Source organism: Populus alba, chromosome 15, assembly GCF_005239225.2.
Source record: "Populus alba chromosome 15, ASM523922v2, whole genome shotgun sequence".
NCBI classification, from domain to species: Eukaryota; Viridiplantae; Streptophyta; class Magnoliopsida; order Malpighiales; family Salicaceae; genus Populus; species Populus alba.
The window spans coordinates 4,122,915-4,147,348 of NC_133298.1; the positions used below are offsets into that span (position 1 = coordinate 4,122,915).

Sequence of the window (24,434 nt, forward strand, 5' to 3'; positions counted from 1 at the left end):
AATAAAATTTATTTTTATTTCCAGATTTTAAAATAAATCATTAAGATAGAATTTGAAATTGAGGTGAAGATTTTTTTTAAGGTATTTTTTATTTGGAAATATATGAAATTGATATTTTATATTTTTTTAAAAAATTATTTTTAAAATTAAAATATCATAACAATAAATAAAAATTAAAAATAAAACTTTTTAAAAGTATATTTTCACCGCAAAAAGAAACACGCCTGTGCTCTCATTGTCAGCTTACCCCTTTGAACGATCCTCTTCGAGGGTGGACGTTTACTACAAAACAACCACCTCCATCTTATTTCTCCTCGACTCCTCTTCTTTATAACCCACCCAACCACACTACACAAAACCTCCTCCTCCTCCTCCTTTCCATCTTTTTCTTGACTATTGGTTTTAACGCTTGTTAAATGGCTGAGGATCAAGTTCCATGTAAGTCTCGTTTGTTTCATTTCTTTTAAAAGTTGTTGCTTTCTTGATTGATCAATACTGTGTTTCTTGTTTCTTTGTTTTCGTGTTTTTTTCAATGATTTTTTATCTGGGCCCGAGCAGGTTTTGTGTTTCTCTCCCCCCCCTTTTTTATCAGTGTGTGTATGATTCTTGATGTTGGGTTTCTTGTTTTATCTTTAATAGATCTTTCTTTATGCCTCTTTAGTTTGTTCTCTATGTTTTTAGTCTTGCAGAAAGATTTTTTTTTTTTTTTTTATCTTGTTCAATGAAGTTGGTATATACCATCATATAGTGCTTTACAGGGGCCACCTCTGAAAATGATAGAATTGAATTTTTGAATTTATCAATGAGTATTGATTTGTGATCTAATCAAGATTGCAACTTTGTGTTAAATTACAGTTAGTTTGAATTATTTCAATTTGAATCTGATTTAAAGAGAATTTCTTTCCATGGGAATAGCATAGGGAGTTATGGTGTTCCTATTGGCTCCAATTTGGTGAGTGTTATTGCATTTATTTATATGTAGATTGTTCTGATATCAAGCAATTGAAAATGTGTAGGTGATTCTAATGATCATGCATCGAATATGAAAGGAGCGAACGACTCGCTAGTTGTTTGTTTTGGGGAAATGTTGATTGACTTTGTACCGACAGTTGCTGGGGTTTCACTAGCGGAAGCACCTGCTTTCAAGAAGGCTCCTGGTGGTGCTCCTGCTAATGTGGCTGTTGGTATATCAAGACTAGGTGGTTCATCAGCTTTTATGGGCAAGGTGCATTTGAATATGGTTTTTTGATTACTTGTTTGTGCCATGGCTTGCTGTTGTAGCCCTTGCCTAATACTTGGGTAGTTTGTCTTCATTTGGTGTTTTCTGCATCGAGTAAATGAAGCCTAAACTTTTGGCCAAATGGTATTTTGTACTTCCGCACTAAACTCTCTGTTGCAGGATCTCAGCCCCCTGGTTTTTTTCTTTTATGTCGTGAACAATTTTGGTGTCCATGAATCCTTACTTTTTATCTAGGCATGGTCTTAACTCAACTTCTCTGACCTTTTATTGCAGCTTGGTGATGATGAATTTGGGTATATGCTATCTGACATTTTGAAACAAAACAATGTGGATAATTCCGGCGTGCGATATGATTCTACTGCAAGGACTGCTCTGGCATTTGTTACGCTCAAAGATGAAGGTGAACGTGAATTCTTGTTTTTCCGTCATCCAAGTGCAGACATGCTTCTTCGAGAATCAGAATTAGACATAAACCTCCTTGAGCAGGTCTATTTTCTCTTTTGGTTGTAGTAAGAAGATGGAGCATATTAGAGCATATTGCACAAGATTTTCAAATTCTTGCAAATTTTCATTTGAAAAATTTCAAACTCTTAAAATTGTATTGATTGCAGGCCAGGATCTTTCATTATGGATCAATTAGTTTGATTTCAGAACCTTGCAGGTCAAGTCAATTTGCGGCAATGAGAATTGCCAAAAAGTCTGGCAGCATCCTTTCTTATGATCCAAATTTGAGAGTGGCATTATGGCCATCAGCAGAGGCTGCTCGGGAAGGCATAATGAGTATATGGGATCAAGCTGATGTTATTAAGGTGTGGTTGAAGTTGAAAAACTATGGAATTTATATATCGTTGCCTGAGCAACTAGCTCAAATTTGTTATTTGGAAGCGAAACAATTGCAAGCATTTCATTAAAATATGTTTGGAACTCATTGTGTTAATTATATGGAATTGTAGATAAGTGAGGAAGAAATAACATTCTTAACTGGATGTGATGATCCTAATGATGATAAAGTGGTCCTGGACAAGCTTTTTCATCCCAATCTGAAGCTTTTGATTGTAACTGAAGGGTCAAAGGGTTGTCGATATTACACCAAGGTAACCTTACTGATTATTATTGCCTAATGATCTTCATGTCAAACATCAATGGTCAAATTAAATGCAGGATCTAGATTCTAATCTACCCTGAATTCTATACCAGGCAAACTCCAAAAATGTCCCTTCAGTTTTTTTAGGAGAGGCTATCTGTTAATCTACTCATCCTCTTTGTTTTTATTTTTGGTGATGTTAGTTCATTTTAGCTAAGGACCTGAAGTAACAAGCCATTTGGTGAAAAGAAACAAGCTATTAGTCTTGGTTATCGTGTCTGGATAATATTTGAATCATGTTAATAACTGATGTTCTATTCCAATCTCTGCTATAATCTTTTAAGAAACACTAGTCATCAATGTCCTACAAGATGATTTGCAGATAAATGTTTTTTTGCTGAATCTCTTCAATAATGACAGTATGCAAGTACTAAAGTCGGAACCATACAAAATGAATGATCCGAATGAATCTGGGGAACCTTTTGATATGTAGGTGTATCTAATGCAAAATTACTTATAGGTCTAGGTGGTTTAGGTGCTTGATAGTCAGTAAAACCTTTTGAAACTCTGAAAAATGAATTGTGACTGCAGCACTGCTAGTAGGTGGTTGCTTTCAGGTATGATATGATTTGATATTCCGATGTGGGTACTAGAATTGACAATCAACTAAAAACCAATGCAGGAATTCAAAGGCTGGGTTCCTGGTGTTAAGGTGAAACCCGTTGACACAACTGGTGCTGGCGATGCTTTTGTTGGTGGGATGTTGAGCAACCTAGCTTCTAACCTAAATCTATTTGAGGTACGTGTAGCTGCATACAAAATCAGAATGGCTTAGAACCTTTTCACCCATTGTTTATTTTGAAAAATTTCCATCAATATAACTTCAAGTGGATTTCATAAAATCTTGTGATCAGAATGTTCCTTTGCTGCAAAACAGAACAGAATCTTACGTTAGGAGTCTAGACCCCATTTGCAATGGAACTGTGCAAATAAGCTTGCACTTCAGCAGTATTAATATTTCCCAAAATAAAATGTCATTGTAAGAATTCCTAATTCAACCTTAACCCCTAACTGTTCCCTTCCCTCCTTCCATGCAGGATGAGAAGCTATTAAGAGAAGCTCTTCTATTTGCAAATGCCTGCGGTGCTGTGACAGTAACGGAGAGAGGTGCTATCCCTGCGCTACCCACGAAAGATGCTGTCCTTAAACTCCTAGGGAAAGTCCCTGCAAGATGAAAGCTTAGACATAAATCAGTCCTTGACGTTCTCTCTTGTATCAAGTTGTGGTAGTTCGAATTCGTTGCATAACACCTAGGGATTTTGCTTGCTGTATTTCTCTTCCACGCGCACGAACCCCAAAAGGTTGTCATAGATTAGGTTATTTAATAAAATCAATGACCTCAAATCTTGTCTCAACATGATCAGATGAACTGCAACTCTGTCCCGTGCTCGAGCTGTTTTGCACACAGCAGCTATGGCCTCTAGATCACAAGCGTGACAGCTTTCATTTCTACCCATGTTTGTTATCATTGTTCCATCTGAACAATCCATGGCTCAAGACATTCGGAAGATGGAGTAAATCTTCGAGCATGGCGATGGCCAAATAACCGAAAGTGATCAAGATCAAGAATATGCAAAAGCCTTTTTTTTAGGTCGTTTAATTTTTTTTTTTTTTTTTTAAATTTGAAGTTATTTTATTTATTTTAAATTAATATTTTTAGATATTTTAATGTAATTATATTAAAAATAAAAAAAATATTATTTTAATATATTTTAAAATAAAAAATACGTTAAAAAATAATCAACTCAATCACCCTTATCGTTCACATAAACTCCCAAAAATTGCTGCATCGCTTTCTCTTACCTCACGTGCCATAATATGCATGGCACAAAGTCAAGGAGGTCCAGTATGACTCACGATTGATGTGGCTCGCATTACACATAATTAAATTTTCTGTCAAGTGCATTTTCACCCTCACAAATTCACCAATTTTCCACTTCAAACCTTATAGTTCAAGATTTTTCAAGATTTGTTTTTTTTTAACATCCACAAGAATCAATAGTTGAATACAAACTAAAAAAATATAAAAGAAAAGTACATGAACAGTCTATAAGCTTCGGCTACTCAATCTAGCACCACAACATCCTTCTCATAACAAGAACCTAATATAAATACAAGAATGACATTGAGCAATTTTCTTTACTTCTAACAAAGAATGGATTTTTAAATCAAATTCTAACACCCCAGTAGATAAATGAAAAGGGTAGGGGGAGAAAAATACAAAAAAAAAAAAAAAAACTTGAGATTTATTCCATGAATAAAAACAAAAAAAAAGAAAGATAAACTTCAAGAAAGTTAATGAAACCCTAGAAAAAGAAGTTTTCTATATAACCTAATTGAATATGATCAAAACCAAATATTAAATATATATTAAACATTTTTTTAATTTTAACGAATACACAAATGCCACATGGACAACAAATAAAAAATGTTGAATATATCACTAACCTTCCATCATTTGACAATTTATAATTTTTCGTGCGATGAAATTAGTGATTTAGAATACTATTTTAACAACAACAAAAAAATAAAATTTTAAAGTACTAGAAGTGTAACATTCTAGATCTGAGGACCAAAATTAAACTTTGTCCTTGGAACGTTTTTAGCAACTTGGGGACGGAGACTCCCACGGCATTATTTCAAACCGATTTCCAACCCGAAATATCGGCCACCGAAACACTCTCCCTAAATAATTAAAAAAAGGCAAATAGCAGAAATAAATCATTGATTTTTTTTTTTTCGGTTCAGAGTTTGTTTAATTGATAATTACTCGAATTTTTTGGTGAGAAATCACACATTACTTCCCAAAGAGAAACAGAAAGAAAGAAATGTCGTCTTCTACTAATCCGTCGACGATGTTTAAACCGGAGATCGGACCTGACGGTCTTCCTCGAGAAGCTCCGGTCATTGCCTACACAGAGAAGGTATCTCTCCTTACCTCTGTCTTTTGATAATTATTAGAATTTATCTATCGAGTATTCGAATGTGAATAATTCTGATTATTTATTTATTTTTTAATGATAGATAATCGAAGAAGAGCAACTTCAATTAAGGAAGTAAGTTTTACATTTCTCGTTTATTTAGATCTGTAATTATCTTTTGATAATGAGAAAATGTAGTGGCCTTAATGTGTTTATTAGTGTTTTAATCTGTTTCTGAGAAAAAATTAGAAAAAAAATTATTTGATGTAGTCTGTTTTGATTATCGGATTCGAGAAAATTAGTTGCTGTTGTTGTTTACTAAGTGTAGTAGAATTTATTTATTTTATGAAATTTGAAAAAAAAGAGTAAGTTATTAGAATTTTATTTATGAATTTTTTTGGTACTTTTTATTTTTTAATCTGTTTCTGAGAAAGAAAAGGATTAGAAGAAAAAAATTTAATTTGGTGAAGCCTGTTTTGATGATTGGATTCGAGAAAATTAGTTGTTGTTCACTAAGTTTAGTAGAATTTAATTCTTTTAAGAATTTTGAAAGGAGAAAAGTTAGTTATTAGAATTTTATTTATGAATTTGTTTGGTAATTTTTGTGTTAGATATATTGAGGAAAATTATTCGAAGATTCGTGATGTAGAGCGAGAGCTAGGGAATCTTACGTTAGAGATGAAACTAACAGCTGGACCTAAGAAAGCAGGTTGGTATGTATGTTTCCATATAGTCGTTTTTATGCTTGTTTATAGTAATTTTGCTGACTTTGATGTTGGTTTTGTGGATGGTGGTGTGTGGATGAAATTAAGCGCTTGAACATCTGAGGAAGAAGATAGAAATGTCAACAGAAAGAATTCGTGTTGCTAAGTTGAAGGAAGAAGAAGCACGGAAGGTTTGCTGCTTTTCATGGCGAGAACTCAGTAGTTTTTATTGATGATAATAATAATAGTTGCATTTGAATGATTTAGTACAAAGTGGATAGCATGATTTCCGGATGCCAAAAATGGATTGTTGATGTGTTTGGTAGAATGTAATGTTGGGTGATGGAAGAATAAAGTGATAACTGGTTCCTTCTTCAGTTGCACTCCACTGTGTTCTGCATATTTTCTTCTTTCATTGCATTGCCTTTTTCAACCAAATTTAGCCTCAATTATTTGGAACGAAGAAACCTATACATTAAAGTAGAGGAAACTGTAAGATTAGAACTGGTCTAGCATGTCCATATTATCTTGAACACGACTGATAAAATGGGATAAAGTTTTTAGCTAAGAACTCAATGTTGAACAATGATAGGGCTATACATATCTACGCTTTTTGGTTGTGGGTGAAGACACCGCAACCACACATGCACCAAATCTTTTTTGTTTTGTTTTTGTTTTTATGGACAGATGAATATTAATTTGATGTGGAAATTAGATATTACAAAAAAAGAATAAGGTACCTTCCAATATAAGTACAGCAAAAGAAGAAAATGAAAACACCTTCTGCCTTCAGCCCCTTCAAACATGCACTGAACTCCATGAAAAAGGCCAAAGAAAAGAGAAAAAAATCAAAGGTCATTTCTGTTTTGCTAAATGAAGAGGTGCTCTTTAAGCACTAGTTTCTGTTGCTTTTGGTATCATTGGATGATATTGATTGCCCTGAGATGGAAATGTACTATTTGGCTCATGATTTTCTTGCTGCACACAATGGCAGTTTGTTAGATATTTTGTTGTTAATACATTAATGTTGTTGATAAATTGAATAAATCAAAGGTCATTTCTGTTTTGCTAAATGAAGAGGTGCTCTTTAAGCACTAGTTTCTGTTGATTTTGGAATCATCGATTGCCCTGAGATGGAAATGTACTATTTGGCTCATGATTTTCTTTCTGCACACAATGGGAGTTTGTTAGATATTTTGTTGTTGATACATTAATGTTGTTGATAAATTGAATTTCCTTTTTCCTTTTTCATTTGATATGATGTGGATGTTATTGGCTGTCTCCAGGCCTTGGAAGCAGCAACAAAAGTTGTGAAGGAAGAGGAAGAAATTAAGCAGAAGTTGTGCGAAGACTTAAATCAGCTGGTAAGGATCTTCTCTAAATGAAGATGTGAATTTTGCTACTCCTTAACGTTTGTTGGGTTTTCTCAATTCAATTTAATATATTGAGCAGGTTCAAGAAAGCAGTCACTCTCAGTTTTCTAGACTTGAAGAATTAAAAAGACGTCTGGAAGCGTTAAACCCGAGTAGAGCATCTATGTCTCCTCCTCCTCAGGTAAGCACTCTTTTTATCTTTTTATATATGGATACATGTAGTGAGTTGCTTGGACAACACTCTCATGGCCTACAGTCACATGGATTTTTCATGGTCATGGGTCACCCACTGCACTTTCTTTAGGAGTGCATGTGTAAAAAGGTTATTGTTATTTTCTTAGTGTAGAAGATGACATTAAACAGGCTTAGAAACAGCATCCAATACTGGCGATTTGGAAATTTGTATTTAGACATATGCACAGGAACTCAATTGAGACATATTTTAGGCTTTGAAATTGTTTTGAACTGCACTAAAATGAAAATTTTATTTTATAACACCTGGTGTGCTCTGAAAGTGACTACCCTTAAGGAGGCTAATGTTCTAGAATGTTTCATGTACTGTCATGATTTGGCTGCATTTCTCGTGTCCATTGCATCAAGCTATTCCCCTGTGTGCTAGTATAGGCATATACTGATATACATATTGCATTTCAGTAGAGAAATTGTTGAAAGTTTGCACTTGTGGTCATCCACAGGATGCAAAACCAATGGGACCTGCATCAAACAGCCCCGCTCAAGATGCCTCAATTCCACTTTCAACAGCTCCTGATGCTGGAGTCGCTGAAATTGCACATAAGCAAGCAAATGGGGGAAACGTCCAAGTCACAAATGGGAAAAATCAACAGCCTAATGTTGAGGGATTAGGAAGAGGAAAGAAAAAGGTCCATTTCGAAGGAAGGGGAAGGGGAATTGGGGCTGTTCCCAAGGGTAGAGGACCTGCCCAACCTGGCTGGACAGGGGCAGGATTTGATGTAGATGGTAGAAGTTAGAATCAAGATTTCATGCCCTCCTCCTACACAGAAACTGTGAGACAAGCACTTCTACTTTGCTCTACCGAGAATATTCTTTATTCCATATATGCTGGTTGGTTTTTCTCACTGTATTTATTAAATTGGATATAGCTTGTTGATATAGATAATTCAATCTGACTTTGTGAACTTCACATTGCTACTTAACCCTTGCCATCTATTCATCCTTCAAGGAAGTATGATTCAAGAATATTTCTTATTCCTCGCTTTTCAACTGGCCAAAGCTGTGAACTGAAACTCTAGACTCTCCTTTTCCTTTGGCATGTAGGTTAATATTTTCTGCCCATGTATTCTCTCACCTGTCCATAATCTGTTGATATAGAAGTGTTATTTGATCTGACTTGCCACCATTGCTTCATTTGGGTCACACATAGGGTCCTTCAATATTGTTTTCCCATGTAAAACAAACATTTCCCCATCCTCACTTTTCAACTGGCCATAGCTGTAAGCTGAAATCTCTACACTCTTCCATTCTCTTCATATGTCGCTAGTTTTCTACCCCGTGTATTTTTTCACTTGTCCTCATCTCTTATTGGTCCGGCCAGTCCAAGAAGAAAAAATATAAAAGAAGATATGTTGGGCTGATATCGACACACACTTTTTTAGGCCAATGTCGGTCTAATCTCTTTTGGGTTGAATCTCGGTCCAATTGGGCTCAACCCTATATATTATTATAATATAATATAATATAATATATTATTATATATTAAAATAAAAAAAGCAGACCAAAAATCCATTTAAAATTTGTGATTTTCTCGTGTATTTTTTATTATTTTTATTTAATATTGGTTTGTATTTTTATACCGTAAAGATACAAATCTGGCATTAAAATATCTGATTTTATCTGAAATGTTAAAAAAATATATAGAAAAAAAGAATTTTTTTTTTTCATGCATATAGTCAAGTTTCTCAATCTTATAAGAAATTTTCATATCATATTTTTATATAATAAAAAATTTTAAAAAATATTTATTAGCATACATTTTAAGTGTTAATAATTATTTTATTAAAGTCATGATAATTAGACTAATATTTCGAAAACATTAAAATATATATATCTATATATATATATATTTAATATATAATATTATGAATTTATATATAAAATGTATTTTTAATATTAAATAAGAGTTATTTTTTTTTTATTAAAATTAGAATAGTTAAGTTTGGCTCAAGATTAGGATTTTTTTAAAAAATAATAATTATTTTTATTTTCAATTCTATTTCTAGCATCTAGGCTGAGGGGAGGATTTGTTTTTTTAAATAATTATTTTTATTTTTAATTGTATTTCTAGCACGTGGCTGAGGGGCCCCAGAGGAAAAAACGTCATTGTCAATTTGTCACGTTAGTCATAGGATAAGTTGCGGAGTATGCTTTTCTATAAATCCACCTCTTGCTGGAGGAAGGAAAAATCAACTTACAAGGAAAAAAAAGAAAAGAAAAGAAAAAAAAAGAACCATCATCTTACCTGCGCCTAAGATGAGGAGCAACATGGATACAATGAGTTTATACATAAAATATATTTTTAATATTAAATAAGAGTTATTTTTTTTATTAAAATTAAAATAGTTAAGTTTGGTTCAATAAGATTAGGATTTTTTTTTAACTATTTTTTTTTATTTTTAATTCTATTTTTAGCATCTAGGTCAGTGTTTTAAAACCTGGACCGGCCCGGCGGGCCGACCCGGGACCCGGCCGACCTGGGCTTGGGACCAATCCGGGTTGAGGCAAAAACTTGCTCGGGAATTGGCCTGGAAAAACACGGTCGACCCGGCACCCGATTCACCCGGCCAAACCCGGGTGAGACCCATTCAATTTTATTTATTATTTTCACTATCATTAAACGATGTTTTTTTACTATCTAAAATGCCAAACCGTTGAAGATTGAAAACAGAAAAAAAACGAAGCAATAAACCTAATTAATGTTACTCTTTGTCTTTGAAAAAAAAGTTTGAATCTCCCACCCGATGCGGCATTACACTGCCATCAACATGCTACCTCATGATCCCCCGTCATAGTATCTTTACTGTCACAACCACTGTTACTGGTCTATCACCTTCTAGATTTGCCACCGTAACCATTTCTTACATACTGTTATATATATATATATATATATATATATATATATATATATATATATATTATATATATATATATATATATATATATATATATGATGACAATAGGCATTTCGTTTGCTGTTCCTTATGATTCACAACCCATGTTTGTTATTATTATTACAATTATTATTAAGAATTGAAAGCAGGGGAAAGAGAAAGAAAGACTTACCTGGAGCTGCTACTTAAAGACGAAGGCAATGGTGATGGAGGGCTGGCTAACCAATGTTACTTTCTTCCCCTCTACTTCTGTTTTTCTAGGCTGAGGGGCCCAAGCGGATTTTTTTAATAAAATAATTACTTTTATTTTTAATTGTATTTCTAGCATCGTGGCTGAGGGGCCCAAGAGGAAAAAAGGTCACGTTAGTCATCGGATAAGTTGCGGATGATTCCTGTCTATAAATCCACCTCTTGCTGGAGGAAGGAAATATCGACTTACAAGGAAAAAAAAGAAAAGAAAAAAAAAGAGCCATCATCTTTCCTGCGCCTAAGATGAGGAGCAACATCGATACAAAACAAGCTGCTCAAAGGTCCTCGAAAAAGAAGAAGTCATCATCTTACCTGCGCCTAAGATGAGGAGCAACATGGATACAAAACAAGCTGCGCAAAGGTCCTCGAAAAAAAAGAAGTCATCATCTTACCTGCGCCTAAGATGAGGAGCAACATGGATACAAAACAAGCTGCGCAAAGGTCCTCGAAAAAAAAGAAGTCATCATCTTACCTGCGCCTAAGATGAGGAGCAACATGGATACAAAACAAGCTGCTCAAAGGTCCTCTCTCGAAGCGCTTCAAAGGAGGAGTCTGGTATAATATATATATACATGCGCACAATACTAGCTAGAAATGCCGTTATCAATTAATGGCGTTGCAGTGGAAATTCCTTCTATCGTTGTTAATTGTTTTCTTGGCTTCCTTCTGTCTATGCACTAAATTATCAGCGGGTGACTGTTTTTTCTTTCCATCTTTTTTTACTCTTTGAAATTCTAACGTATGTAATTTATTAACAGTGCAACAGAAACGGAAAAAAAGTGACAAAAAATTAAGTAGGGGCATCAAAAAGATAAGAGCTGACATGGTTGAGAACAGCGAGGGTCAAAAACGCGTAAGGGAGGGTCAAATGGAAGTAAGGGAAAGATTTCAGGAAATAAGTAAAGAGGCTGCCAAACTTAAAGAGAAAACTAGTCAAATCTCCAAGCAGAGTGCTGCAAATCATCTCAGGCTTGATCTCATGTTTCCATCATGGTCGGATTCCGATACATCATTCTCAGGATGTTTCCAGGAAACACTTCAGCAGGAAGGATCTCAGCCACTGATCATTCTCTGCTCTTGCTTTTACGATCTGAAACATGAGATCAAGCCTGAGTTGATTTGCAGCACTCTGCTTGGAGATTTGACTAGTTTCCTCTTTAAGTTTGGCAGCCTCTTTACTTATTTCCTGAAATCTTTCCCTCACTTCCATTTGACCTTTCCTTACGCGTTTTTGACCCTCGCTAATCTCAACCATGTCAGCTCTTATTTTTTTGATGCCCCTACTTAATTTTTTGTCACGTTTTTTTCCGTTTCTGTTTGCACTGTTCATAAATTACATACGTTAGAATTTCAAAGAGTAAAAAAAGATGGAAAGAAAAAACAGTCACCCGCTGATAATTTAGTGCATAGACAGAAGGAAGCCAAGAAAACAATTAACAACGATAGAAGGAATTTCCACTGCAACGCCATTAATTGAGAACGGCATTTCTAGCTAGTATTGTGCGCAATGGCGGAGGCATGTTAAAGATTTGTACGGGTTATAGTTGAAGTCAAGATTTTAATAATATTTTTTAATTAATTGTATGTAAAAAATAATTCATGATTTTTTATTGAATTATCAAAAAATTCTGAAAATTTACGTGAAACCTTCTAATATCATTATTTAGCTTGGGTTAATATTTTAGGTTTTTCGGAGAAATTCAGAAATTTGATGAAAAATTATAATTAGACCAGTTTTATATTATTGGGTTTAATTTTCAATCCGACCATCAGATTGAGCTGAAATTTTACGAGAGATCTTAAAATATATTAAATAAAATATGGTTAAAAAATTTAGGATGAATGGAGTTTGATAATGCTAACAAAAAAAATCGTTAAATAAAAACAAAACGACTCATTAAGGGTAAAAATAATTATTTATCATTAAAAACTAAAAATACATAAGCTCTTCCTTCCTTTTATATATTGCCGACTGGGCAGAAAAAGAATAGAAAAAGAAAGAAAAGAAAAGGAGAGATAAAAGTAAGGGAAAAATATAAAAAAAATTCCAAGAAAAAAAGAAAAGAAAAGTGAGAGAATAATCTTGTAAACTTACAAAGTCCAACTTATAAAATACTAATATAAGAAAGAATCAAGTGAAGGAAGGAGGAATTGAGAGAGGAAAAAAAGTTTAATTACTTTATTTTCTAGTTGACATGAGATTGTTATTTTTTATCCCGGTTAAGGGATTGTTATAATATCGATTCAGATTCAATTATAGATGAATTATATTTTATAAAATATTGAAGGATGTAACTTTAATAGTGTGTTTATTTTTTACTTTCACTTCAATTTTATGTATTTTTAAATTTTTTTTTTAATATTTTAGGTAATGTATTTATATTAAAATTTTATTATTAACTTTAAAAATTCATGTACATAAATTAATAATTAATTATAAAAAAATTATATATTTATTTAATAGCTTAGAATAGAAAAAATTACTGGCTCCACCGTTGACTGTGAGCATGTATATATTATACGGTTATACCAAACTCCTCCTTTGAAGCGCTTCGAGAGAGGACCTTTCCGCAACTTGTTTTGTATCCATGTTGCTCCTCATCTTAGGCGCAGGTAAGATGATGGCTCTTTTTTTTTTTTTTTTTTTTTTTTACTTGCAAGTTGATTTTTCCTTCCTCCAGCATGAGGTGGATTTATAGAAAGGCATCATCCGGAACTTATCCGATGACTACGTGACAATGACCTTTTTTCCTCTTGGGCCCCTCAGCCACGATGCTAGAAATAGAAATAGAAAGTCCACCTAACTCATTGGTCCACATCCAATCATTTTTCTTTATCTCGTAATTCAATTTTTACACCTTTCAGAAATAAAAAAAATTACATCGAAATAATATTTTATAAACAGGAGTTGATTAAATTCTTAAAAGAAAGATAGTTGTCCTAAAATTAAAAAAAATAAAAAATAAAAATAAAAAACACAATTAAGGATTAAATCAGACAAATAATAAATTTTTTTTGGATGAACTTGGATGTTCAAGACAGTTTGCATGCACCTCAACTAATCTCATAAACCCTGAGTTTTGTAGGACTTAAATTGATAATTTCTAGGAAACAAACCTAGAGTTTGATAAATTAAGCTATATCCTTAAAAAATTGACATAGCAGTTGTCATAACCCAATTCTGGATAATTTCTCAAAAATCAATGTTTTAAAAAATAAAAATAAAAAAATAAAATAAAAGTTGGCAACATGGAGAAAGCAGGCTGGGAAATCAAGTTATAATTTTTAGAGGAAATGCAAGGCCTAATTGTACCCCGTTATACCTAAAAATGGAGAAAAAAAAGGCAAATTCAAGGTCAAATTAAATAATTATTAGACGAATTTACATAAAAATTAAGTCTTAGGACATAATTAAATTTTAATAAGCCAATTTGATTTAATCATGGGCCAAATTGAATTTTAATTATGTTTAAGAATTAATTAGGGTCCAATTGAAGGATTTAATTAAGTGCAAGGACTTAATTATACTTTAAATTAGTCAGATTAATTTTATTTAGGGCTTACTTGGTGATAAATTAAGTTATTTGATTGAAATTAGGGACCAAATTGCAAGAAAATTGAAGTTTTGGGGTCAATTATGGGTTATATTGACAAAATTTACAGCCAAGGACTAATTTGCTAAAGACGCAAAACTATAAGGGCTTAATTGACAAAAATCAGGGGTGAAATTGAAAAAATTGAAAGTTTAATGGTCAATTAAGGGTTCAATTGACAAAATCCAAGACTAAGGATCAAATTGTAAAAGATGTGTATCTTCGGGGTTCCAATAGAAGTTCATCAGGGGCTTCATTGTATTAAATCGAAAGTTTAGAGTTAATTAGGGGTTTAATTGAAAGCAATTGAAAGATGCAGGATTAATTTGAAAATCAGTAAAAATCGCTAATTCAAACCCAAAACGGCGCAATTTTGAGTAAAAAAAAGAAAAGAAAAGAGGACCAGACGACACATTGTCTGGTCACTGTTCATTATCTTCTTATTTTACCTGGTTAAAGCTGGTCCAGTTACCTACTTTATAGGTGCATTTAATGCACCTAACGTCCACCAAATTTAACCAAACTTGCACGAAAATGATTCTCTGCAGTTCCTTTACAGCTCCATGTAAATAGTTAAGTCTGAATGATAACCCATTAGCATCGCGCTGGCCTAAACATGCCAACCCAGTCAGCCTTTTCTGCAGATTTGACAGTGCACCATGCCTACTTTGAGCCAACGGTTGAGATCCTTCCCAACAAAATCAAGGGCTGTAATTTTTCTTCGGTGTAGACTGGATTGCTCTCTTTCACCACCTATAAATAGAGGTGGATTTGATGGCCTGAAGGAGGAGCAAATCGGGTCCATAGGCAACCAAAAAACCAGCCATTCCTGGTTCCAACCAACATTTTCCTCCCTTCTCTCTCCATCGTGTCTTCAGCCCCTGAAGACCCCGCAGACACCTTTCTCCTCCACCAACAGACGACAATGCAGCCTCCCTGTTAACCCAAATCCATACTAGTGGAAGAACAGTAACTGCGACCTCCGATCCCTCTCTCCTTGTAGATTTTCTTCTCCTTCTTTCATCCTGCTCTGCCACCTGCCACTAACTCCACTGCTACAACCACCGACAGCACAACATCATCTTCGGCCAGACCACCGTTGCGCCAGGTTGTCTGCCCTCTCTCCCCTTCCCCTTTTTCTTCTTCTTCACAATCTCTATTCACTAAGTGAACAGTGGCCGTGAATTATAATTCACGTCCACTGTTCATGCAGTGGACTATATCTTTTATCTTTTTTGTTATTTAAAAAAAGACAATTTCCAAAAATTATATAAAAAAAATCATTTCAAAAAATTATTATTTTCACAAATATTTTTCAACCAATTTTGCATAATATCAGGTTGTATATTTATACTGTAAAATATTAATCCAGTATTAAAATACCCGGTTTTTTCTGAAATATTAAAAAAAAACAAAAAAAATCAAAACATTTTAAAAAAAAAAATCTCAAAAACGTTTAAATCAATTTCCCTTTTCAAAAAAAGAAAAATTATGTTTTCGTGCATACAACTAATTGCTAAAAATTTTCCTCTCTCTCTCTGTCTTTTTTTCTTTTTTCTTCATCTGTTCTGGGTCTCCTCTTCTCTTAGTTTTCCCTAGTTTTTTTTCAGTCCCCTATGCACATTCCTTCTCTGGTTTTTTATAGTCGGAGAATGGCATGCGTTTCCATAGGTAATGAAGACTTAGGACCGTTTATTGCAGGAGTAGTGATGGCAGGGGTGTCCGTTTCTCTAGTTTGGTGAGCGGAAGAAGACGAACGGTTCTCTTCGAAACGACGTTGTTCGATTATTAATGGCCATTTGCGTTTTGGTCCTTGAAGTTTTGAAATTTTTGTAAGCAAGGCCCTAGATAAACTTTAATTGGACCCCTGCATTTTAGCGTTTTTTACAAAATAGTCCTTGGACTCTAATTTGTTGCAATTTTGACCAGAAACAGCCCTATACTTTGATAATTTTTCAATTAAGTCCCTGAATAAATTAATTCCAAGCTCAATTAAGTCTAAAACTTATCAACTCTCCAATTAAACCCTTGATTTAATTAATTAAATTAATTCCAAGCTTAATTAAGTCTCAAAACTTATCAATTCTCACATCAAACCCTTGATTGGATTAATTAAATCAATTTCAAGCTTAATCAAGTCTCAAAACTTGTCAATTCTGTAATCAAACCCTTGATTTGATTAATTAAACTAGTCAAACATTTAATTAAATCTTTAAACTTCCAATCATGTTGCCCTTAACCTAAAATTTAATTCATTCTTCATTTATTTTATTTTTACTTGTTTTTCATCATTTTTTAATCATTTTTTCAGTAAATAAAATAATTAAAATAAAAGGGTCAAAAATTGGGTTATGACAACTGGGATGATGTGTTAATGTTGGAAAGAAATCACTAGAATCAACACATAATCAATGAGAATATTGTAGTTTCCTTAATTGTATTATTTGGCTACAAATCAACTGGGATTTGCATCCCAGATTAATGCATTGAATCTTTCCTAAATAGAGATATATTAGTCTATATATAAGCTCTTTTTACTAACCTAGGAAGGGGAGGAAAAAGAAGATAAAAAAAAAGGAAGAAAAAAAAAAGAGGAAAAGGGGGAAAAAAGGAGAAGAAACAAGTGAAATATGCAACATCTAAAGAAGAAGTCTACTGCTAAACACTAACAGAAACTTTCGTCTATCAAAACCGGGGAGACCTGTAGAAACGAGGGAGATCTGCAGTATATAGAGAAAGAGCTTTGCTGCTAAACCTTGAGAAAAAAATGATTATTTGTTTTTGTATTTCATCTTTTGCAGCCAAAATTAGTGAGACTTGTAGATATAAGTCTCAACTTTCTCCTCCCTTACTGCATATAAATCCAATTATTTTGATGTTTTAAAAAAACCTGTTTTGTCTTTTGGCTTTGCACCTTTGTTTTTTTTTTTTTTTTTTTTGCCATACAATGAATGTTTGTCTTCTGTTCCCTTCCATGGCTTTGAGCTTAGACGGTTATTTATATTAGAGTTTGTGGGTTCCTTGGTTTTTTTTGTTTTCTCTTTCCTTAGTGCATGAGGAACAATGGGGGGCTATAATCAGCCCACTCTTTTGTTCGAGGGTATCTTTGCTTATAAATAAAGTTTTAGTCCGGATAAGGAAGTTGAAATACAGGGAAACCCTTTTGCAGTTGCAGTAATCTTTCAGGTAGATTTAAGGGGGGGGAACACATTTTCCTCTTGGTTGTTGAATGACAGCATTTGTGTTACTGTTCAAATGAATTATAATTCACTTGAACGGTGACTGAGTTTGATTTTGGGTTTGAGAATGAACCGAATTTTATTTTAGAAGAGTTAGCTTTAAAGGGCCATCTTTGTTTTTTTTTTTTTTTTTGTATTATTCAATTTTTTTTTCTTGCAAAATTTTGAGAATATATGTGATTAACTGTGATGCGTGGGTTTTTTGAAAAAAAAATATATAGAAATGTTTTCTTGTGTGCTGCATATGGCCAATACCCTGATATATTTTGATTTTTTTTTTAAAAAAAAATATCCCAAGTTTTAAAAGAAAATATATTTTAGCATGGATTTCTTAAACAAATAAAAAAAAAATTGTTTTCTTGCATTCTGAATTTTACAATATATTTGTAAAACTCCAAAGGGTATTGGTCAATATTCCATAAAATACAAAAATCTTATTTTTGGGAGAATTCATCTATTATTCATCGTTAATGTTTGGATAAAGAAATCCCAGGGGATGAATATCCAAAATATTATTGGGAATAACTTGTAATATTCACTGTTAATATCCAAAATATTTTTCTAGGAATAATAAGTCACCACACATCCTTAAAAGAAGCCTCGATTATAATTAAGGATATTTTAATTTTTTACTCCATGATTTACAAGCTGTGAAAATATGAAACACTAAGGCAAAAAAAAGGCTTTTATAGCACTCTGAATTTTCTTAGATTTCTAAATCTTTGTTCCTTTTCCTTGTCATTTACGAGTCACGAACACATGAAATACTAAAGGAAAAATGAGCTCTTAAGCACATTGAATCTCCTTCGATTTTTATTTTAACTGTCTTTTAATTCATAGGTTATAAATTTATTTTAAATCAAACACATATTTTAAGAAATCCGCATCAGTACTTCTTGGCACTCTGTAGACAAATCTAAAGGTATGATCTATATTGGCAAAGGGTTCTTGCTTTTAGACTTTGAACTCAAGCCAGTTCATCATAGCAAACCTATCCTAGAAAAACTGATGGGATTAAAAAAGACCAACACCATAGCAATTATAAGACAAACCAAACACCAAGTAGTTTACCTTAGGTAGGGCGTACTAGGGGTGTCAATACCTTCCTTTTACGCAACCAGTCCCTTGCCTTAGAATCTCTGAAAGACTAGTTAGGTTTCCTAGTAACTATAATATTAAGTGGTGACTCCATTATTCACAAAGAAAAAACCCTGAAATCAAATCCCTGCTCTCAGGGAGGGTCGCCACGACGCTATGCACGCAAGGGTGAGACATTTCTGACTCTGGCGTCAATGAATATTTAATTACGGATACTTCTAACTTTGTCGTTGGTAAGTATTATGTAGCAAAAAAACTAAAAGTATGATATTCATGACTCTGACATAACTAAATAACATAAATTTAAATAAATGCATGCATATTTTTTATTTTTCTCTAAAAAAAAAGGTACCATACACTAGATTTGCATTTCACAGTAAAAAAATCACATATTAATTATACAGTGAAATGCTTAAAAAAATACAAAGGACCTACAAATAAATTCAAAAGGACTCACAAATATTTTTGGAACTTTTTTATATTAAAAGGAGGTTTGTTTGGCCATATATCAAAATAAAAAGAACTAAAATAAAAGGGATTAGGCCAGCTGAGCCTGAGATATATGCCTGACCTTCTTTTTTTATTTTGGATTGGGCCTAACTGCCCTAGCCCGATCATTTTTGTAAGCATGCATGAATTATTCACGCATGCTTGCAACAGTAACAAGGTAATTATATTACCTTTGCACGGTAAAAAATGATATGAATTTACAAAGTGGGGAAGAGGAAGAACTTACCTGGTAGCTAGAGGCGAAGGCGTGCGGTTGCTGATCGACTAGCCTCTTCTTGCTTTCCCTTCCTCTAGTCTTTTCTTTCTTGTTCTCTGTGTCTGGCTCTCTCTTTCTTTCCTTTTTCTTTGTATTTGTTCTCAGCTCCTATGTTGTTCCTATGTTTTTTTCATTTCTGTCTTTCTCTCTGTATGTTTTCTAGTCTGTCTGTTCTTTCCTTCTTCATCCCCCCCTCTCTGTGACCTTCTTTGGCTTTTACAAAGTCAAGGGATGGCCTCTGTTCATGTGTTCGTGCCTCACCATCGTGTGGCACAAACGCCTCTACTTGTTTGAGAAGAAACAGGGAAATAACAGTCTTGTTATTGTTGAACTGTTCAACGTGGCCTCTAGAATATAATTGGCAGCTGAGGAGACGTTCATGGGAGATGTGGTCCAAAATGGTTTTGGTTTCCTATTGAATCGGTTCCTGGTCTGTAAATGAAGAAGGTGATAAACAGTGGTTCAAAATAGCGTCCTTTGTATCCCTGGAAATGTTTATTGGCCCTGAACTTCTGACATTTAATAATTGGGTCCTTGATTTCATTAATTAAATTAATTTTAAATTCAATTAAATCCTTAAATTTATCAATTCTTCTAATTTTTGTGACTAAATTGACTCCCAAATTTATAATTTAATTCTTATTAGTCCCTAAATTTTCAATTTGTGTTTTCTTAACTCAATTCTCAAATATTTTTTGTTTGTTCATTTTTTATCTTTTTTTTTAGAATTTAAAAATAGGGTTATGACATGTAGGATTCGAAGTAAAAAGAATTTTTTTTTTGAAAATAAAGCTGAAAACATATTTTTTTAGTCAATAACTAATTGATAACAAAGTCAATAAAAAGCAGTGAAAAACGATACAAAATTAAACATCTACATCTTTTAAAATTATTGTGAAGTGCTATTAATAAATGTATCAATCTACTTTATATGGTTAATATAAACACCACATGCTTTTAATGCTATTAATTTTTTAAGAATGATCCCAAAAATCTATCATAAATAAAACTCCTTGTGTCACAAATAGGGTCCCTCAATATTGTTTTCCCATGTAAAACAAACATTTTCTCATTCTCACTTTTCAACTGGCCATAGCTGTAAGCTGAAATACCTACACTCTTCCTTTCCATTCATATGTTGCTAGTTTTCTACCCCGTGTATTCTTTCACTTGTCCATAATCTCTCGATATAGAATGCCAGGTTGAACGAGTGGATTTTGCATCGCCATTTTACCGATGCCGGTATAATGGTGACTCCCTAGTCCTTTCATAGATGTTGGAAGTGCTTTTTTATCTGACTTCCTTGGCCTGCTTTGCTCGGGTTATAAATGGAGTCCTTCAACCAAGAACAGCATGGTTAGATTTTCTTTCTTCTTTTCAGCATTCCTCATCATTTCATTTTGACCCTTCTGAGACTACCAATTAAAAATTTACATTTTTACTGTCAAGAACGCAGGAAAGAAGAGGTGGGCTTTGAAATGAACAGTTGAAATCTCATCACCTCTTCAGTCAGTAATAAAAATCCTACATTCTGAAACTGGGTCCTTTTTTAGTGAGTGTCCTCTGTGTAATCATGCAGTTGTTTGACACAGAATGCAGCGTTTCCAAATCCTTCCTTTTCCGCTTCCATCTAGCACTCAGCATTATCTGTTTCTTATTGCCCATTTTAAGATTCCAGAATCTGTTCTCTTCTTGAACTACTCATTTGCTTCTTCACTTTCATCATGCATTCTGAGACAGCTTTATTAAATTCACATGCTCCAAATACAAGTCTTTCTACTTATCATTGTGTGTGTGTATTTTAGTTCGAAATTGCCCTCAGACAGCACAGTTATTAAATCCAATAGGAGTATCGACTTAACACAAGGCCTGGATTACGGGATAGTTTAGTTAACTTAAATTAACATGGTTAATCCAATAAAAAAATTAAAAAATCAAAACTATGTTGTTTTGAAAAGAAAAAAAAAACTCAAAAGATTTTAATTAGAAAACCTGTTTTTTTTATCGGATCACACTGACGAATCTCCTTTCCTATTTTTTGTTTTTATAAAACTCCGTGTAGGCCAACTCTTGGGTCGGCTAGTGAGGCTGGTTTTGATGTCACAAGAGTGCTCTTGAGTTGCATCATGTGACCACATATTACTTTTAATTGCAGGCAATTATAGATAAATAAGTAAATTTTCAGTATATAAATTCAGTCAAAGAAAAAGTCCACCGGAAATTAGGGGTGGTCTTCATCTGCTTCTACTGTGGATGGGATTGATACTAATAGCATATGTTTGTGTACAGCAACACATGACTTGACTTGATTGATCTATTCATCTTTATATGGTCTGAGTGGATGGTGTCCTCATCTGCAAATCTGTCATGCCGTTTTAATCCCTCATGGTACGAATGACTGTTCATCGAGAAGAAATCCATACTTTTTCAAATTCAAACTTTCGAAATGCAATTTCATGAAAATTATAATCTTGGGCGTTACCACCGCAATGCTGGCATGGAAAAATAAGGGTGATGCTGCCGCTTATTCAAATCAATGGTTTTATTGAATTTGTCGTTTTATTTTATGCTCCTTTGACCACCCAGTTAACTTTGAGGCTGGAGCTGAGCTGCCTTGAAATGCCGGTCCAAATGATTGCCGGTGTTATGGCCTAGGGAAGGTGCCCAACCATAGTTATTCAACTCGCCCTTTCTAGTAGGATGATTTGAAAAACTTGAATTTTAGAGTTGTTGAGTTTAATAGATATTGATTCGGTTAGCCTGATTATATTTCAACTAAATTTGGTGGGGTTAACAGTAAAAAAATAATATAATATAATATAATTTTAATAAAAATAGTTTGAATGAGTTAATTTTGTATTAAGATTTTTATTTATAAATATTTTTTTAATAAAATAGAACTAACAAAAATGTCAGACGATCTTAGTAGTTAACAAAATCTAAAGATAACATGGGTATAACAAAGTGCCTAGTTCAAGGGACTCTTGGTCTTTTCCTTTAGATTTTTTGTAATTACCAAAGTAATCAAAGGTATTTTTATCTTTTAACATATATTAAATCTTATTTAATTCTAGAGAATTGTTAATGGGTGCAGTTCATGTGCCGTGTGTGAAAGGTAGTTGTGCCTTTTGAATGGCACATGTAATGCGTTCTAGTGTCAAAAGATGTCTTTTCACCATATCATTGAATGGGTTCTTGTATAATTTTCCTTTCGGTATAGCGCATGTCGACAATGGTGAAGTGATTTGTCGTTGGCTAGCTTTTTTTCTTTTAAATTGTTGGTTTTTTTTTTAGATCCTTTTATGTAATTGATTTATTTTTCTGATTGTATTATTTAATATTTGATTTGTTGGGAATTGGACTTTACTATTTTTTCATGTATGATGTGTCCAATGTAATAACCTCGTTCACGAGTTTGAAAAGTTAATGCATGTCGATGTCTTTTTTTTTTATTTTATTTTTTAAACTTCATTATTTGACATTGGCTTTTTTTTAATAGCTTTATGATTTTCTTTAATATTTTGTTATCAAATTATCTCAATCTTATGATTTAAATTATGAATTTTGTGATTTGACTTCTTATTACCTAGATTATATGTCTATTACACTACATTGGGTTGGCATGAGCCTTTTTTTTCTCTTTTTCTTCCCATATATATACTTCTTGAGGTTTTTTTTTTTCAAGTTCTTGTGGTCTTTTTTTTAAAAAAAATCTCTTTATTTATTTAAAACTAAAAAATAAAATAAATTCTCCTAATTAAATCCAACTTATTAAATTCTATTACAACTATAACCCGAGTCATTTATTTGTATTTACATCATCTAAATATTTTTTTTACAATAAAAATATGGACCCGCAAGGAAACGTCTGCTCTTGTATGGTTAGTAACTATAGTAAGAGTTGGTGGAAGCTGCATGAAATTTGAATTTCAATATATCATGTAGTACCCCATAAAGGCAGGTGATTTCTGGCTTGGCATTTAAGCCTACATCTAATTAATTACACCAAACTTGCTCTGCCATCTGACTCCTAACAACAAAGTTATTGAATTCTTCAGCTCATTTTTTTAATATAATCAAGGGAATTCTGAGCTCTGGTCCAAATTAATCCCCTTTCACACTGGGTAGCAAGTGTTTCCTAAACAGCCGGCTGCAGACAAAGAGAGGGGTCAAACCCCAGACCTCGTAAGTGACGAGAGTATACCTAACCACTCCGCCAGGACCCATGGGTTGAATTCTTCTGCTCTGTGTATATTTGATTAAATGATTAAAAGCCAAAAGCCATCATCTGTTGTTTATGTTTTCAAAAACTAAGGTTTGCCCTAGGCACTAACCCTCCAAAATAAAGGCTAGTTTCACAAGCCATTCTCTTCCCTTCTATTCAAAAAACTGGTCCCGTGAACAAGGAAGTATATATTGGTGGGTCTCTAAATACTTACTTCTGCAGATATGTATTGGAATTATGTAGACAACAAATGGTGGATCAAGAAGTGACAGCGGCTAGGGCCGTCGTGTTTTCCATTCAGAATCTCTGCTGGCAGCCTCATTTCCGCCATTAACACGTAATTCTGCAAGAGGGCAGAAATCCACACCACCAGTCCAACATGGATGACTTGCCTACCTATATTAATCACTCACTTTCTGTCAAATAAACGAAGTAAAATAAATACATTGAACATTGGCCTGATTGAGGTTATGGTCCTCACACTGCTAGAGTTTATTTTTTTTTTTTTTTCCGGTAAAGCACTATGCACCTGTTTGTGTGTAAATGCTTCTGTTCTTGCATTGATTTGTGGAATAGCAAATCTTAGTGCTTGACATGACATGATTTGGCTATGTTCTTGAGTATTAATTATTTGTCATCAATGTGAAAGTCTTAATTTCAAAAACAATGTGTCATCTTTGCCTATTGTTGATCCTTTATACCACGGCTCCAAGTAAAAGTTCCTTTATATTTATGA

The 24,434-nt window shown here is 33.4% G+C and overlaps 2 protein-coding genes across 2 annotated transcripts; both read left to right on the forward strand.

The window, feature by feature from the left end:
- The first annotated feature begins 239 nt into the window (after positions 1–239).
- Positions 240–3,739, forward strand: LOC118056386 (probable fructokinase-7). Its single transcript, XM_035068575.2, has 7 exons — positions 240–438; positions 1,017–1,225; positions 1,514–1,726; positions 1,852–2,049; positions 2,194–2,334; positions 3,007–3,123; positions 3,422–3,739. The coding sequence occupies exons 1-7, from the start codon at positions 417–419 to the stop codon at positions 3,557–3,559; spliced, it is 1,038 nt and encodes a 345-aa protein (XP_034924466.1). The 5' UTR covers positions 240–416; the 3' UTR covers positions 3,560–3,739.
- A 1,303-nt stretch (positions 3,740–5,042) lies between these two features.
- LOC118056387 (uncharacterized) lies at positions 5,043–9,114 on the forward strand. Its single transcript, XM_035068577.2, has 7 exons — positions 5,043–5,308; positions 5,409–5,440; positions 5,917–6,014; positions 6,118–6,200; positions 7,296–7,373; positions 7,462–7,563; positions 8,078–9,114. Exons 1-7 carry the CDS (start codon positions 5,213–5,215, stop codon positions 8,369–8,371), a joined length of 783 nt encoding a protein of 260 aa, XP_034924468.1. The 5' UTR covers positions 5,043–5,212; the 3' UTR covers positions 8,372–9,114.
- Positions 9,115–24,434: the final 15,320 nt, after the last annotated feature.

Excerpts from the sequence above, each read along its gene's own strand:
- LOC118056386 (XM_035068575.2), top strand. The coding sequence starts at position 417 with ATGGCTGAGGATCAAGTTCCAT. Across the intron at positions 439-1,016 it reads GGCTGAGGATCAAGTTCCAT|GTGATTCTAATGATCATGCA; the intron begins GTAAGTCTCGTT and ends GAAAATGTGTAG. Across the intron at positions 2,050-2,193 it reads ATCAAGCTGATGTTATTAAG|ATAAGTGAGGAAGAAATAAC; the intron begins GTGTGGTTGAAG and ends ATGGAATTGTAG.
- LOC118056387 (XM_035068577.2), top strand. The coding sequence starts at position 5,213 with ATGTCGTCTTCTACTAATCCGTCGACGATGTTTAAACCGGAGATCGGA. Across the intron at positions 5,309-5,408 it reads TCATTGCCTACACAGAGAAG|ATAATCGAAGAAGAGCAACT; the intron begins GTATCTCTCCTT and ends TTTTAATGATAG. Across the intron at positions 7,564-8,077 it reads CTATGTCTCCTCCTCCTCAG|GATGCAAAACCAATGGGACC; the intron begins GTAAGCACTCTT and ends GGTCATCCACAG.